The 17,873-nt window shown below is 37.1% G+C and overlaps 1 protein-coding gene across 7 annotated transcripts in view; it reads right to left on the reverse strand.

Moving 5' to 3' along the window:
- Positions 1-17,873, reverse strand: part of GREB1 (growth regulating estrogen receptor binding 1) — a 92,967-nt gene that overhangs the window by 3,117 nt on the left and 71,977 nt on the right. For all 7 annotated transcript variants that reach the window (XM_085576268.1, XM_085576269.1, XM_085576270.1 and 4 more), the window contains exons 23-32: positions 12,210-12,312; positions 11,339-11,497; positions 9,510-9,652; positions 8,587-8,748; positions 6,570-6,774; positions 5,586-5,760; positions 4,459-4,677; positions 2,604-2,739; positions 1,871-2,071; positions 252-390 (exon numbers count right to left, since the gene is read on the reverse strand). In XM_085576268.1, the coding sequence (XP_085432394.1) occupies positions 252-390; positions 1,871-2,071; positions 2,604-2,739; positions 4,459-4,677; positions 5,586-5,760; positions 6,570-6,774; positions 8,587-8,748; positions 9,510-9,652; positions 11,339-11,497; positions 12,210-12,312 (1,642 nt within the window). The remainder of the gene's footprint in view (positions 1-251; positions 391-1,870; positions 2,072-2,603; positions 2,740-4,458; positions 4,678-5,585; positions 5,761-6,569; positions 6,775-8,586; positions 8,749-9,509; positions 9,653-11,338; positions 11,498-12,209; positions 12,313-17,873) is intronic.

A 17,873-nucleotide genomic window follows, 5' to 3' on the forward strand; every position in this document is an offset into this window, starting at 1 on the left:
CCATCCCACTTAGAAATCTGCAGAACTTATAGCACTGGTATATATCAGTTTAGTACAGTGCAGTGCCAGCATGATCAAGCATCAAAGTTGGGTGGGACATATAAAGACAAATATGAATACATGCATATACATAGATATGCATATATATGAAATAAATAGAATACATTTAAAACACAGATAAAATAGATTTTCCCCACATTCATCTGAGATCACGTCACCTAATTCTTTGTAATAAAATTATTGCAGCTCACCTTTAAGAAAATGAAACTTCTTCAAAAAGCTAGCTACAACAAAGGAGTCACAGAGGTACAGCAGGAGACCACTGAATGTCAAACCAGAGGAGCTGATATTCAGAGAATGAGGCCGAGAACTCACGTAGCAAACTGCAATCTGATTGAGAGAGGGTGGAAAAAAATTAATGTCTTTAGAGCTTCCATATGAAGCTTCCAGTATCTGCACTTGATTCAAATTCAGACTTTCTTTCCAACTCCAAGTATTATGAGCTTTATAGTTCCTTCCAAAACATAGCACTACTTGTTAACAATATACATAAGCACAATTCATAATATTCATAATTATGTACTGTTACTACTCATTATTATTATTATCATGAGGCTTAGATGTGATAGAGTTTGAAAGCTGCAGTAACAATAGCTCCCCACAACCATAATGCTGTGACCTGCCCAGCACATTTTATTTATATGCGAGTAAATACAATTATTCTACAGTCAGACAGGAAAAGGACGCTTAGAAATTCCAAATTTCATTTACATTACAATAGGATTACTGAAGTTAGTAGAGTTATGCATATACATGAATTTATGAGGTTTCCTCTTGCCTAGTTTGTTTTTATGGCTACTTCTGAAATCTAATAGGAATGGGAATATTTACAGCACTCTTTCAGGATTTATAAATTCAGATTAAGGGAATATTCCACACATGGCTTTGTTTCAAAAGTGCCACTGTACTCATATTCATCTGGCATGATCAGCATGATTGAGTGGAGGAGGAAGGCTGAACCTCAGCAACTAAGACTCTGTACCAGTATGCCTATTCCATATTCCTTCAATCCTATTGCATCATATTACAGTTCAGGCCACAATTCCAGAATGAAATTGAAATAATTTCACATGCTGAATGGGTTGGAGTTGAAAGGATGCAATGGATGAAGACAGTAACAATACAATGCCTCCCACAAAGCTTCTTTTTCCAAACATGGTGGAAACAAAAGCCTAAGAACCCAAAATGTTGTGGGAGCAGCATACATGGGAAGGTTATTACACAGCTCTTTGGAAGAGAAGTTCAGTAAACCCAGAAAACTGAATTTAATTTGGTATTCAGTGAAGAGATAAAAACAGCCCCTCTCTCCTGAATCACACCACCCTAGTACCAAATTTCTACTGACATATTTGACTTGAAGTATGACCTTAGCTTTAGATCCAGACTCATCAGAGAAAGCCAACAGCTCCTAAGACCTAATGTCAGTTTTCCCATTCCCACTGGTTGTCTAGTATTTGATTCTCTGCCTCAGCTTATCAGTCTGAAGTGAACTAAAACATCTGTATATATTTGTAAAACCCTCTTGTGCAGGAAATTTTCTGTAGGAGGAGCCAAATTATAGTAGATTGAGAAAACACTTCACAGACTATATTAGTATATATTTAGGACAGTTCTGGGATTTCTCTCCATGTACTTTAGTTGAAGCCTCTGACAAAATCTCTATGGGACTAAGAATTTGATTTAAACATTATAGGAATATTATAGGATTCTTCAAAGGCTGTGTAATTATTATCATGGAATACATCAATAACCCATCCAAAACAGAGCCTATGGATTTCTAGAGCCACTTGGAGATTGTTTTGCTCAGTACCTGTGGTCCTAAGTTAAGGTAACAGTCCACAGATAGCACTGGGTGGCTGTAATTCTTCAATGAGAGAGGAAAGAAGCGATGGCTGTGATACTGGAGATACTTTTCAAGGAGCAACTGAGCAGGTGCTGCCAAGAAGGTGTGCTTGCTGTCAGGAGCACAGATGTACTGAGCAGGGGAGATTGAAACTGGAGTGTCAGATACCTGTGAGGAAAAAATATTTCTCGTACAGATCAATCTTAATCAATCAAGTTGCACTTATGTGAATTCTGGTTTGTAAGAAATACATCTCTACCCTACAAATCTAAGTTTTATATAAGAAGAAAAGTTATTCAGCAAAAAATATCTGCTACCAAAACAGTTTCAGTCTCATAAAATTATATTTGCGTTTATAGTCTTTGAGGTTTCTACTCTGAACTCAAAATACTCCTACCTATGAAGTCACATGAAGATGAGCGATTCTACAGCTGTAGATAAAATCCACATAGTGAATGGTGACTTGGATTGCAAAAAGACACTTTACATGTTTTTTTTAAGTTTTGAAAGAAAACTGTAAAGGAAAGTTGCATTTATGACAAGAATATTGTGGATTTCAGAAATAAATAACTAAAAAAAGTCCCATGTGGCAGGCATACCCCATTACTGGCAACAGATAATGCATCAAAATACCTCAGTTCTCCTAGTTAAAAGGAAAACAGAATTTTAACAACAGTGCAACAGAGGTCTCAGTTCCCACCTTAGACTTTATGTGGAAGGATCGTTGTCCTCCTACTGCAATTTGCTTTTTCATGACGTTGAAGTGGTTGAACCGACAGATGAGAAGGCCAGCACTGTGGACACGCAAGTTAAAGTCAACATCATCACATGTAAATCTGGAAAGAAAAAATCATAGCAGGTCAGAGGAATGTTCCTCATTGCACACTGACAAATATAAGCACTCAGAGCCTTTGATCAGCACCATAGAAAGGACAGGTATCAAACATACTGACCCTCCACCAGTGCCTATCAGTCAGGGAAAGGGGCTTCAGCTTTCTAGTTATAAACTAGGCTGGAATCAGTTTGAGAAGACCAGAATGAGGGAGGAAAGCACTTATGGAGCGAAAGGATCAAAAGCATAAAGTGGAAAGGCAGTAAATTGCTAAGGAAAATACTCAGGAGTTAAAACTTTTTTTTTGCCTTTTACTACAATAATGGAGCCTTAAGAAATTGCTACATACATTACTACCCCAAATATGGTCAAGGAAATTTATTCCTTTGGTTTCCAAGGAAATGGATGACGCCTTACATTTGATTTATCAAATGTACAGAAGTATCTGACTACTCATTTTCCCCTCAGAATATTAATAGCTAGCAATTTTTTCAATGTCCCTCTACAGAACTAATGTAATTTTATTTTAGAAATGAAGACTATTTGAAGGCAGGGAGTCTTTATACAAGATAACTGCTGAGACACAGGAGAAAATTAAGCAGAATGAGGCCAAATATCCCTGAGCTAAATTTGACCCATTTTAAAAATATGAGGGAACAGAATAGAAGGTAAACTCCTAAAGCTGACTAAATTAAAATACTGACATCTCTGGAAAATTCAGACTCAGTTCTCCATTTTGAATATATTATTACAAAGGAAACAGGATGATGTGCAGAACCAGGGCATGAATTTAAGCAAACTGAGCAATCAGTGTGACAGTCAACATCAGTGAGAAATATGACATTCAATTATAGGTTTTTAAAGTTTTGTCTTTGATCTTAGCAATATCCACATGGTTATTAGATATCCCTGACTATCACTGTCTCTTTTAAAATGTACCTTTTTCCTTGCCCAGGCTTGGAATGCCAGACAATACTCCACACTCAGCAGTACCCACACAGGAACGATGAACCTCATGGGGTTCAAAAACAGGCAGGAAATGGGTGGTGTGATGTGGCATTCCTGACATTTTAACATTTTGCTTTATTGTCACTGTCTTCATTTGCCCATCATACACAAGGTAACATGCTCAGGCAGCCTGGGAACACAGTTCTCCACTAGGAGAAGCACAGGGTCAAATTTGTTTAATAGAAAACTGACAATAGAAATATAGATAATCTGTTTATTCACAGAATAATGAACGCTGAATGCTTCCCTGCAGTTTTAAGTAAGCTTGGGCCTCAAAAGATATCTTCCTGAGTTAGCAGAGTTCTGAAAAGCACAGTGACTAATGTTCAGTTACCCAAGTTTTCTACTCTGTGTAGAGCCATTTTTATTACTTGGGCTATCCCAACCAGCTTACAGAAAACCATTGTCTGCAATTCAGCAGACAAGAAGGGAAGTACATTATTTACCAAAGGCCACTTGGAGTAGACCAGTACTGCAGAGTACACTGCTGTCTGTGTCTATCCTATCATTTAGTTATCAGTGTTTTATTTGGAACTATAGAAATTAATGTCTTTTTTCCAGCTTCTGGCAGCCTGGGAAGGATTTGAATCACCAGTAAGAAAACAAAATCTACCTGTATGCCATTCACAACCTCCCTAAAAAAACCAAGAGCTTTGGTAAAACTTCCTTTATTTGGTTCATCACCTCTGCTGAAGAGTGCTACCGATTCACTTACCTGTTCTGATTGTACTGTACATTCTGTGTCAGATCCACATTCAGCATAAGGAAGTCATGCACATGGCAGCAGGAGAATGGTTCCTTGATCTCAGCACTGTTTGTTTTACTGGACCATTTCCTCATTCCAATTAGGGCATAATGAGTGACATTGGGAGTTGCTTCAATGTGTTGCAGAATTTGCTTTAGGGAAACATTTCTTTCAGTCCATGTATAGTCACTACAATAATTATGAAAATGTATTAATTTTAAAATATATAGAGAACATTCAGAATCTCTCAGCTGAAGAGCAATTCTTAACAGCTGGAAGTTGTTATGACTTTCTGGTAGATAACTTCAGTGTTGTCTTACTTTACTGTATTTTTTTGTCTCTCACTATAGTTAAAATTAACTAGTGCTTATGTGGTGGGGACTGGTATGATAGATCTGAAACTTAGTCAAGATCTCTCAAAATATTCACTTAGATATGTAAATTTTTTAAGTTACCTAGATAATATTACAATGAATCTTGGAGAGTTGCTGACTTGTGCCATAACTTAAGCAGAAAGTATTAAGATTCTTCTAGCCCACCCCTAGAGTATATAAATCTCATTTTTCACTGAGTGTCATTCTCTCTGAAAGTTTGCTGTAAATTCTGCACAGTCTGTACATGGAATGGGTAAAAATATCTAGCACAAACAATATGCTAAAGCAATGAAAACAAAAATGCTAGTTCAGGGATTTGGGGAACTCATAAGGAGACATACAGACTGGGACTGCCAAAAGAGCCAAAGGAAATCAGTTACACAACTTGCACAGAACTGTAATTTAGCTTCCCTAGAAAAATCTGGTGAAAATGGACATGTTGTCCAGTGTATCAGGGAGTGTTTACAGAGTCTAAAATCTGCAGTCCACGTAACTCTAGCTTCAACAGCAACGGCTACAGGGCACATAAATCCTCAGGGGACAGGAATGAAAAACAGGCACTACACTATGTGCTACGCAAAGACAGATACCTAGGAAAGTACTGTCCTTGGCAAATATAATTCTCTGCTTGTACAGGGTAAAAGTAGCAAACATCATTTCAAAATTACATGTAGAGAAAGGTTAAAAGAGATGAAATTAAAAAGCATATATTACACTATTTACCTTTTCCTGTCTCCTGAACAGTTAACTTCTACTGCATTCCACATAACACAGGAGTCATCTGAAATGACAATGAAAGGCCAAATATCCTGGGGTTTTATCCCCAGCTCTTCCTGCCGATTCCGTTCAAGCTCCAGGTTATGGTAAGACAACTCTTTTATCAGGAAGTGTGCAGCACCTGAAACCACGGGCATAAACCACCAGATTAAAAATAGGGGCAGAAACTGTTTGCTTTGAACTCAGAAGCTTTTTGAAATGAATATTTCTGCACAGACAAGAGTATAAATCATTCTGAAGATTTTAACCCCACCACCACCCAAAGCCAACTTGCTTTGTCACTTGCCAGTCAAGTGACTTAAAAAACCATATCGGCAAGGATGAAGAATGAGGCCTAACTTCTGTGGTAAAGATTTTCTAGTTTCTTAAACATTTAGTGACTACTTCTTTTCATGTGACAATATTAGCATCTCTTAGTGCAAAGAGTTAGAGATGTTGACTGACCAGCTTCCCAGTGAATAACACTGGAAATTGTCCTTGATGATCTACTTTGAATGTTTGTCACTACTGCTGTATATAAGTTGTTCCAGCAGCACAAGCAAAGGGTTGAGTGTTTCACAGATGTTACATTAGCAGAACCTACCTGAGGGATATACCCAACCAGAGCATCACTGCCCATGCAAATAGCACTCAACTTATTGCCACAAGGAAGCAGAGTCAGTAACTCCATCTGAGTTTTAACACCCTCAGTTTCTTTCAAAGACAATAGAAGAGTATAATATTTCTAGGGTGCAACTCAATGAGCTTGTTCTAGGCATTGTGGATTAAGAGAAGTGTATCTTCAGCTGTGACACCTTGTCTTCAGAGGGGATCCAGATCACCAGATCAGACATCCTAGCTGCAAGCTGTGGGTCTACATTTCACTGCCCAATAACACCTAAGGACCCAAGCTGTGTGTCCACATTTTTTAGAACCTTTTGTTACACTTACCTACTCCTGCACTGTTGAAAATGCTTGGAAGAACAAGCATGATGTGGTTGGGCCAATACTTCTTATATATGGCCATTTCATACTCCTTGACAACCAAAACATGCAAATGACTGGCTCCATCCATTGCATGATATAAATTGAACAGTCCATGTTCATGACGGCCAGTGGTGGGAGTAAAAGTGGGGCTTTTTATGTAATCTTCACTCTATAGGTAAAAAGAAGTGCAAGCTTCTGTATTAATCCAGAGAGAAAAAGGAGAAATAGATTCTTCAGAAGAATAAATCAGATCCACTAACACTAGACAAACTGACACATTTTAAACTTCCTTGATAGGAAAATAAATAACTTTTATAAGAATTGGAAAAAAGAAAACTCTATCATTTAGGTTATTTGACCAATGAGAGTGTGGTGGAATAGACAGGATCGTTAACCTTGGCCTGCCAAGTGCAGAGGTACCTTGAGGATAGATCTGGAAGAGGATTTAGGTCCGTATAATATAGGACTGTAAGAAACACCTTACTCCAAATCTACAGTACAACTCTTCTGACTGGAGTACGGGAATAGAAAAAGACGCAAATGGAAAACAGTCATTAAATGTCAAAGCCTCAAACCAGGTCAGTGGCAGAAGCAAGAAAAGAATCCACAAGGATGCAGTGCACAGTTCTGACCATGTAGCCAAGCACAAGTTTACTGGGTGAGGGAGAGCAGGAGATGTGATTCTTACATTGCTGTTGTGTTGCTGTCTTGGTTCTTCTATTTAAAACTTGAACTGGAGAGCGATATTGATTTATTACTGTTTATTGGAAGCAGCTTATTTTCTCCAGGATAGAAGTGCTACTGCTTACTGCTGTTCCACAGTTTGCTTCAGTACTCCAAGCAGTGTGGCCTGAGCAAGGCACAGCTTCACCTTAGACATGGGTATCAGGAATCTCTATAAAGGTCAACATCTCTGCACCAGTGTGGCCTCATGTTGAATACTGTGTGCAGTTTTGGGCATCACAATATAAGAAAAATATTAGAATATTAGAGACTGTCTAAAGGAAGGCAGCAAAGATGGTGAAGGGCCGTGAGGAGGCTGTATGAGGAGTAGCTGAGGTCACTTTTTCTGTTCAGCCTGGAGGAGACTGAGGGGAGACCTCACTGCAGTTACAGCTTCCTCATGAGGGGAAGAGGAGGGGCAGACACTGATCTCTTCTCTGTGGTGAGCAGGGACAGGACCCAAGTAAATGGCCTGAAATTGTCTCAGGGGTGGTTTAGGTTGGATATCAAGAAAAGAGCCTTCCCCCAGAGGGTGGCTGGGCACTGGCAAAGGCTCCCCAGGGAAGTGGCCACAGCACCAGCCTGACAGAGCTCAAGAAGTGTTAGGACAGTGATCTCAGTCACAGGGTGTGACTCCTGGGGATGGTGGTGCAGGGCCAGCAGCTGGACTCAGTGATCCTTGTGGGTCCCTTCTAACTCACTTCTGTGATTCTGTGGTCAGAGTTTGCAGAGCCTGTTAAATAGATGACCTTACAAAGTGTTTTCTACATGCATGCCATGTGATTCTTTATACAGTCTTGAAGCTGTGGCTAAGATTCTTTGAAAGCATTATTTTTATATGAAAGTAACTAAGCATGTATGCAGAATAAAACAGGATATTCCACTGCTTTTTCTCTACAGAAAAAATGTTTCCTCTGACTAATGATATGATAAATGAAATCATATCTTTGAGTTTCTTTGCAGAAACTATTCTCACTTTAACATTTAAACCCATAACCAAAGACCTTTTGTCACGGAAAAGACTATTTATACCAAAGTATCAACCTTGAGGATGAGCAAAAGATAGACCTTTTGGTGTCTCAATTTTTTTTCACTTATCCCTTTCTGGGAGAAAATACAAGCTTAGCATAAGGACATCTTCATTGTCTCTTGACAGTAGGAACAGTAGTATAGAGAATACTAATTCAAGAAATTTTGAAATCGGTGGTGTCTCTCTCCTATATATGGCCATAAGTATAAATAAAAATAATCCAGCTACCTTATCTGTGACCAGTGGTAGCCTCATACTTTCCAACTGTCTTCCTGGTTGGCTAAAGACAAAATGATGCTCCTTTGATTTTGGAATGATAAAATGCAGCTGTATCTCTTCTCCCAGCATAGAATAGGAAAAGGCAAATGCATGCAGAGTGGACTCATAAATCTAAGGGTGGGAAAAAAAAGAAGATCATTTCAGTTGAAGTCAAATCACAAGGTCTCAGTGTAGTCTATATACATTTACAACATTGCTAAACAGATTACAGTCACTTACTGTATGACATTAGATTTAACTTCATTATTCATAAGTGTTAAGCAATATTCCCTAGGCTAGGCTTACACTAAAAAATACCAATTAAAGTGTTCCTCTTTTGAAACCATTGTTTCAGTTTCATCTTGCAGATTGTACGAATACTTACAGGCCCCTCCTGGCTTTCAGAAATACTGGCACATAAAAAATAGGATTTGCATTGCTGACACTTTCTTCCTCACATTATAATAAGCAAGAAATTAGAAGGTTATTCTGAGTAAAAGCGAGTTGTCTACCACAGATAGACTACTCTGTGCTGGACTACTTCTGTATCAGAAATAACACCTGTTGCAGTTACTCGTGTGCAAACTTTTCCACTTAAGCAAAGCCCTGTGGAAAGCTTACTGGAATAGCAGTTTTAACTGGTAGTACACAGGCAGATCACAACACTGAATAAAGTAGTTTAAATGACAAAAGGGTTGGCACCCTGATCTCCCCAAACTGCAGCCTAGTCAAGGCAGGTAAGCCTCAAGAAATAACAAAATCTGTAAATCAGCTGTATGTGTACACACATACAACTTCTAAGTCAATTAAAATACAGTAAATGTACACAAGCTGTGTTTGGGTTGTGTGTGCTTCAGCTTCTGATCTGCAGAGTAACACCTGGAAATCTTTACCTGGTACCTGGGATTGAAACCCATGTACTGATGGCACTGTTCACAGTGATGGTAGGTGTTATATGCTGCATACTTGGACAATCTCATCCTAGTTGTTTGACGGCACGTGTACATATCTTCCTGTCTCCTGCTCATTGATCTGTCTATTAAGAGAAGAAACAAATTAAAAGTAACATATATTCAAGACTAGAATTTATTCTCTTGTGACAGAGTGTTTCTGTCACTGAAATCAGCTTCTAGGAAAAATAGCAATATAAAACACACACAAAACAAACCAGGAATTCATTCTGAACACAGTATATTTTATAAATTGCTATGCACAGCAAGAACTACAAGGAATTATGTACAAATTTATGATTATCATAATTCAATACAGATTTCACATAAGGCTTAGATGCCTGATCATTACAATTTTCATTGTTGCTATTATTGGTAGTATGCTTACAAAACCAATAAACAGTAAAAAAGAGCCTCATGCCATTTGCCATTCTGTGACAGACATCACAGTAGATTACGTGAAATGAATTTGGCAATTTAGTGATGTTGCTCCTTAGTGGATATCTGTATTTTTCAAAGGATCCTCTTTGTGAGAGACTAAGGGAAGATGAGTTGTATTTTATGCTGAAAAGGACTTTGTTATTTAATCTTCTACTCAGATTTTCAGCATCAGATCAGGTTGCTCAAAGCTTTTCTTTGTCATGTTAAGTTTCAAAAATCACAAGAGTGGAGTTTTCATGATCTCTCTGGGCAACCTGCTCTGTGGTTTGAGCACTGTTATTCTGCAATTTTTTTTCATACAATATAATTGTAATTTTCCATATTGCAATTTGTGTCTGTTATCTCTTGTCATTATACTGTGTATCTATAATTGGTGTTTTTCTATAAATTACCATTAGGAAGTTGAAGACAGCATTCAGATGCACCTGCTAGACTTCCCCAAACAAACCCAATTGAAACAAATCCAATTCACTCAAATTTTCTACATATCTTGGTGGCTGCTCACTGGCCACACTTCTCTATGTCAATGTCTTTCTCATACTGGGAAGCCAAAAACTTGACAGAACACCCAGATGTGGCCTTAGAGTTGCCATCACAAAAAAATAATCACTTCCCTTGACCTGCTGTTAGATTATTAGTAAGCCATTAACCCAGTGGAGAACTGGTGGCTCATGTTAAAATTGCTGTCAACCAGGACCATCAAGTCATCTTTAGCAAAGCTGCTGTCTGTAGAGCTGGCCCCAAACTTCTACAGCTGAATAAAATTATTCTATTCCCAAATGCAAGGGGCACATTTGGTGAACTGTTCAACAGGGTCCCATTCCTGAGGTTCCACTTCTCCAGTCTGCCAAGGTCTTTCTGAACAGCAGTGCTTCCTCCCTGCCACCCAGTCCTGTCTGTGGATGTCCAGCTGGCTAATTCAGAGGACTAATTCACACATCAATACTCCAGGAGTCTAGATCTGGGCATGTTCATCTTCATGCTTTCCAAACCTAACCTAAAACCTAAAAAATAAACTGATAGATACTTTTAACTACAAAGCTAACTTTATGCACATAAATCATTGCATTGCTAAAGAGCAGGACAACACTACTTTATAAAATCATTCAAATACACAACCTTAATGTGGAATTAGAGCTTTTAATGAAGAATTTTCCATATAATATTCCATAAGTAATTTATAAGGGTCATACTCTGGTACTTAATCTGGAAAACTTGAAATCTTTCTTCACTATTACTTATTGACTCTGCTTAAAAGTTTAATAGGATTCTCACATTAAAAACAAATAAATACATATACATGTACCAAACAGGATTTTAAAAATTCTAACCTTCACTGTTTATAGTCTGAAGCTTTGAACAAATCAGACTTGCATCTTCATATTTTGGATCATGGATGGTGTAGTCAAAAGGCATCTTCTTAAATGACTCCAAATCTGGCCACATATCTCCAGGCTGGTGGTAGTATTGATCAGATTCTTCTTTTATGTCTATGGTATTTTTGAAAAATAAGAATTCAGAATTTTTTTAAGCTCTTTATATTGCTATAGATGGTTTTGCTGTACCTGTTATTCCTGCTTAATTTTTTTCTTTCATTAGTCTGATGACACAATGTCATTATGCACCAAGAGGTAAACATTTGCACAAATGTACCTTGCACCTCAACACAACTCTACCTTTTAAAAATTATCTTCATGTCCAGTCTGACAGAAATACATCTGGAAACACAGAGGAGTAATACACTGTAAATAAAGGAAGTTTGGACTAAGATTAGATATTAGAGAGCAGAAACTTCCTTCCCTCAGGTAATCTTCTGTGATAACAAAATATGACATTGCTCCTCATGGCATAAATCTGACAAAATTTCAATGATTCCTTTTATATCCTTTGCCACAAACATTCATTCCAAATCTACACTGAAGACCAATGGCTGGATATAATTTAATATACATAAATAATGTCAACCCCTTTCCACAAAAAACAGAAGGATGTTCTTTCCTTAAATTCTTAATGATGAATAAAATAATAATTTTATGTATCAGTTGAAGATCACAGGGATTTTTTCTTACAGTATTTATATAATGTAAAGCAATTGAAAAGGTGAATAGGATAGAATAGGCATAGAATATACAGACAACTATATTTCCATTTAGCATAACAATTTTCTATTGTCTCCAGAATATTTTTATATCAGGAACTTACTAATGTTGATTTCTTCCTCATCATAAACATCCACTTCTGTCAGTCTAATCAGCATTCGGGACAAAATACTGAGGAACTGCAGATAGGCACCTGTTTTCCCTATCTGTAAACATAGGAAAAAAAAAAAGTAAAATTTTGCTTTTCACCATGTTAGTTTTCCACATATCTAGAAGCTGTAGCTGTGGTGAAACTGAATATTAATATTCAGTACTTGCATATCCTTGTTATTTGTATATTCCTTGGCATAAATGAAAAGCTTAATGTTCAACAGTTTTATTCTCTCTGTGCAGAAGCCTAGCTGGAAAAGTTTTATATCACAGGTCTAATTACAGGCCCACAGACAAGAATTTTCTCTCCTGATGATAACATCATAACATAGGTTCTACACAGGCAATGAATATTTAAAAATCACATAAGCTCATAAAATGTACAAAACCCCCCTCGAATTACAAGATAACTAAAGAATTATCCCAAGCCTTTCATCTCCATATGATTTACCAGCACACTGCCTGCTACTGAAGTACAGTCACTCTCCTGAGGAGTAGAAGTGGCAACGCATCCCTGGGAGAGCTCATGCTGGCCACTTCCACTCCTGAAGGACACGGAATGTGCAACAATGTCCTGTTCCACCTCTCATGCTGAAAACACATTATTTCCCTTCCAATCTTTTAAAATTACCTTTTAAAATCCATTTTTAAATTATCTTAAAATATAATTTTCTCCTTTCTTTTTTGCCCCATCAACACAGTAAACATTTTCCCTTCACTACGTCAAGGCTATTGCTGGAAGGTGTAAGCCACAGTCAGTGATTTACTCAATGGCTTATTCTGTCACATTTAGTCTGCTGATGATAACATCAAGTACATAAGGCCATGCCTAAGCAGGCAGCTTTAAAAACCATGATTGTGTGTGTGTGGGAGAGGTTAACACATAGATCAGTTACAACACATTGGACAGCAACTGTCTGATTTCACAAAGTGGCAGCAGATTAGGTCTATATTACTACTGAATTGAAAACACAGCTTCACTTCCATTACTGCTAGGACATGTCAGAAGCACAGGCCAAACAGAGTATTAAAGTTACTGTTTTCCATCTATGACAAGAAAAAAACTTTTTCTCTCAACACTTGAGGAAGGGAGGTTTTAAATTTGAAGCAATAGACATTTGTTTTGGTCAAAGCTCATTATCTACTGTTTTTCATATCAGACTGCAGTTTGAACAGTTGCTCACAAAGGGTGGATAAGGGTCTCATTATCCATGTTCTCCTGTTGAGAATCAAATGTCAGCACACAACTCTGTCATCCTGGAGTAACACAGAAGAAAAAGTGACTTTGAACAGAGGAAATGACAGCATGGACTATAGTCAGTCCATGGACCATATGTTTCTAACTCCCAGTTTTGTTTTTTATGTAAAATCCATTGAAACTAATGAGAATTTTTCCTCTGACTCTGGAACAAGGTTCTGAACTTGGCTGCAATGGCTACTGATTGAGGAGCTAAAACAAAACCATCTTATTTTCCCACATCTAAGGGAAACAAAGAAAATACTTTCATTTGTTTTCCTCATTTCTGAAATTACCTTTTTATTCTTTTATGAACATACTCTTTTAAAGTGCCTCTGATCATCTTTTCATTAAACCCAGGGTAGCCTGACAGATTAACAGTTTCCTAATTTCAAACAAGGGATCATTTATCAAAAGCACACCTGTCTCCTTGATATTAGATATCTATATAAAAATTAATTCTTAATCTGTCTGAAGTATATACTTAGAATTGTCAAGAGAACAACCTGCTGAAAACCTTACGTTTTCTTTTTGATATGCATTAAGATTTTATTCTATCAAACTCATTTATTTTTCTTTCCTTGGGGATCCAGTCTATGCCAATGGCTTTTCACAATGTGTATGGGAGTGATGAGGCTACTGTTGTGTGGTGCTGAGATGAAAAGCATCAGTCACCAGGCTCAAGTGTACACAAAACTGTAGGGTCATGAGTCAAAAATACTGGAAACCACAGGATGACAAGTGCTAGACACAACACTGTAATGCATGCACTTAGGCTATTGCATGCATCAGATCTTACCCAATCTCTTTATCTGTCACATTAAAAGTTTCCAATTCAGTACTGTGAGTTTTATGACCTGCTAGATATGAGCAATGCTGTATGTAAAAAGCTGTTGGGAACTTTCAGGAATATCTCCATATTATTAGAATGTTTCCCTGCCAGAGACCGGGCTGAGAAAATGCAGCATTCATATTTGGACTCTAATCACAGCACATTTGCCTGCATTTGCTGCTCAAGAAATGAACTGGTGAAAGAGAGAATACCTTTTTCAGGTCATTTTGAGAAGATTTTCAAAAAGAAAATGAGAAATTAATGATATCTCATTTACAATCAGCATTTACTCCAGAAGGGAAGAATCTTAAATAAGTGAACTGGTAGCATACCCAGATAGCTAAATGCACCTTTAAAATTAATTGTACTGTTTTATATGTGTACCAGCTCTAGGAAAAAATGGAATAGCACAGAGACTTTTTCTTTATTTAAAAATACTGAATAACTATCAAAAACCACAACTTCCACATCTCTCCAAAGATTCTCTGCCCCATCTGTCATATGTCTTTGAAGCATAATCCTCTGCATAATGGGATCCTGCCCATCCTCTATCTCCTAACTGCAACGAATAGGAGATCTGAAAAGAAACTTTAAACTGGATACCTACTTGCTCTGCAGCTTTACATGGCTTTAGGGAAGCCAAGCACAATGCTGTGCTGATCCTAACTAGTGACTCTGGGCTAAGCATGATATATTAATAATGACAACAACTGGTGAAGAAGTACTTTGAGCAAGCTGTTTTTCCCCATCTCCTGTCTTTGCTCTGGGTACCAAAGTTGCAAACAGATTAAAAGACTGAAGGAACCTAGAAGGAACCTCAGCTGCATTTTTACAATTGCTGAAACAAAATGTACATGAGAGGGGCCACTATGACAAACAGCTCTACTTTCCAGAAAAAAGGTTCCTCAAATATGTGGCAGTGCTCAGCACTTTGTAGGATAAGGCACTTGCAGGGCAATGTTCCCAAATAGTGGAAGTATTGCTCTAATTTGTTCCTGTCTACCTGACTTTGGAAGACAGAAGTCTGCAGAATCAGACTTGGAAGAAGAAAATCCCAGAAGAAATGAAAATCTCAAATCTTATGAAAACTGATGATAAGTAAGGAATTTGGGGCCTCATGAAATTTAGGGGTTTTGTTTCTATTTTCATCCTTAGTGTCAGGGATGATTTAACCCTTAAAATACTAAGAATATGCTTACTCTGCAGCTCTTCATTCATGCAGACTGTAGCTACTATAGCAAGAGGAAGGACTATGAATTAAAATTCTTTCCTGAAGAAAATTTGATGTATATGTGAAGGTCTAGTTTTTGTACCAAAGACATGTATTACCAAAGAGGAGGAGAAAGCTCTCCAAAGATTTTGACCACTAAGCTCTGCTTGCCATAGATATCAAGGACAAAGTGCAAACCAACAAAGAATCTGAGAGAGAGCATTCCAGTGAGATAAACTGCATGTGTGCCTCCATGCATTCATGAAATGACATCAAAAAGTGCTGTTGTAGAAGGTGAAACAGTAATGAGCTTCCTTTTTTAACTTGTAACAGTAACAGATGCTGGATACCAGAACCACTAGAAGTACTTTATTATTCTTACATGTTGGTATAAAGCATCATCAGATTTCAGGCCTCACATTTGGATAAATATGGTGAAAGAGGAAATAATTCCATAGGGCTTTCTATTCTAATTTCCAGGTAAGACAGTTCTTCACATACCATGACAGTGGTTTTCAAACTGTGGTCTGTGAATCAATGATGATTTGCAGAAAACATGCTGATGATCCACAGACAGTTGGTCAAATGTTGATGGCTCTTCTCCGTGTTTCCACATGCTACATTCTTCTAAAACACAGCTAATAATAGATATATTAAATATTCCCCTAATATTTTTTTTACATAAGCTGAATGGTATATACACCCATTGTAATGAGATTTTAATAAAGGTAGAGTAATAATATGGGCAGCAGTTTTCTTCTTCAGGAAGTGTCTTAAGACATGCTTGCTTTGTTCCCTGGATGTGGTGCCACAGGACTGAGCTGTGCTCACCAGCAGCTTCCACACTTCAGGAAAATGCCTGTTCTAAATTGTAACATCCACTTAAAAAACCAAACATACGAAACCTTGATTTGCACTTTGGGGAACTTTAAGATGAATGTTCTGAAGAAAAAATACTCGAGGGAATTTAGAATTCCATATGGGTACTTCTGTGGGTTTACCAGGGAACAGACGTAAATATGATACATATTGCTCATGATGATGTATATTAAATTATATTCACTAACCCATGGTTCACTTTGATCATGCCAGCTAATTACAGATAAATTATTCCATACCTATCCAGTTTTTGCTGCACTTCCTAAAGCCTATTGTAAAAATAACACATTTATTGCCTTCAAACTTACGTAACTGTCCTTGTAAAAATTCGTCAAGTCTTCCAGCAAAATATTTTGATGAGTACATAGGCTAATATGTACTAGTCAAAACATCTCTCACCTTTGAGAGAAGGATGAGCATATTTTGTTGCTAATTTCCCTGACAGTGAGAATTGTAATTTGGATTCTATAATGTGCCTAGTTTTCGTGCTCTGTTGATTTAGTAATTTTCATTTTAACCAGAAAATTGCTTCCTGATTTAAATTTTAGTAAAGGAATTGCTGCCTGATAAAGAAAACAAGTAATTACTAATTTTTGGGAAGATACTATTCTGGCAGTCTTATACTTTGACTGAGATGTTACCAACATTTAGATATGAGCTGTCTAATAATTGTTTTATTTTCTGCCTATACCTCTTGATGCAGTAAGTATTAAGTCCATGTGAAATGTTAATATTATCAAAAACAATGAATAAACTTCAGGAAGGAAAATTATTTATTCTAAAAAGAGAAGGGTAATTCTAATTTCTGCATATTTTATTGCTACTATTCCCTTCAAGAAACTTTGCATTTTTATACCTTAAATTAACCCACATACTTTTAAAGCTGTTTGTTTGGTTCATGGGTGTTTTAAGTACTTTGGGAGGTTAAAATAGTAAAGGTAGAAAAGTTGCTGGGTTTTTCCATGAAGATAGAAATAAATTAAGATATTTCCATGGAATAATAAATGTAAATTTCTATTAAATTAATATATAACCCTACATTTTTATATTTAGGAAGAAAATATGACACTCCTGATTTGATGAGCATGAATTTGCTCTGTGTGAAACAGGTATGTTCTTCAGAAAGAACTGAGGAATATAAAATGAATAAACATATAAAAAGCATCCTTTAGGAACTAATCCAACTGTAGGATCTGATATAACACTAGGAAATAACCTGCATTGTGAAGACAGCTGAGAAAGAGATGGAGTTTCAAGTAAAACGATTGTTACCAAGGCTGAAATTCACAGCTGTACAGAGGATGAACAGTGGTCCTATTCCATACTTGGAAAAAAAACCAGAAAGATTTGATAGTGAAAAGTGGGTTGACAAATAAACAAACTTCCTCTTTGATCATAGTTAGTTAAAATTGCAAATATTAAGACTGTGAAGCATCAAAACCTTCTCACCATGTGTAGT

Source organism: Lonchura striata, chromosome 3, assembly GCF_050655825.1.
Source record: "Lonchura striata isolate lonStrDom1 chromosome 3, ASM5065582v1, whole genome shotgun sequence".
NCBI lineage: Eukaryota > Metazoa > Chordata > Aves > Passeriformes > Estrildidae > Lonchura > Lonchura striata.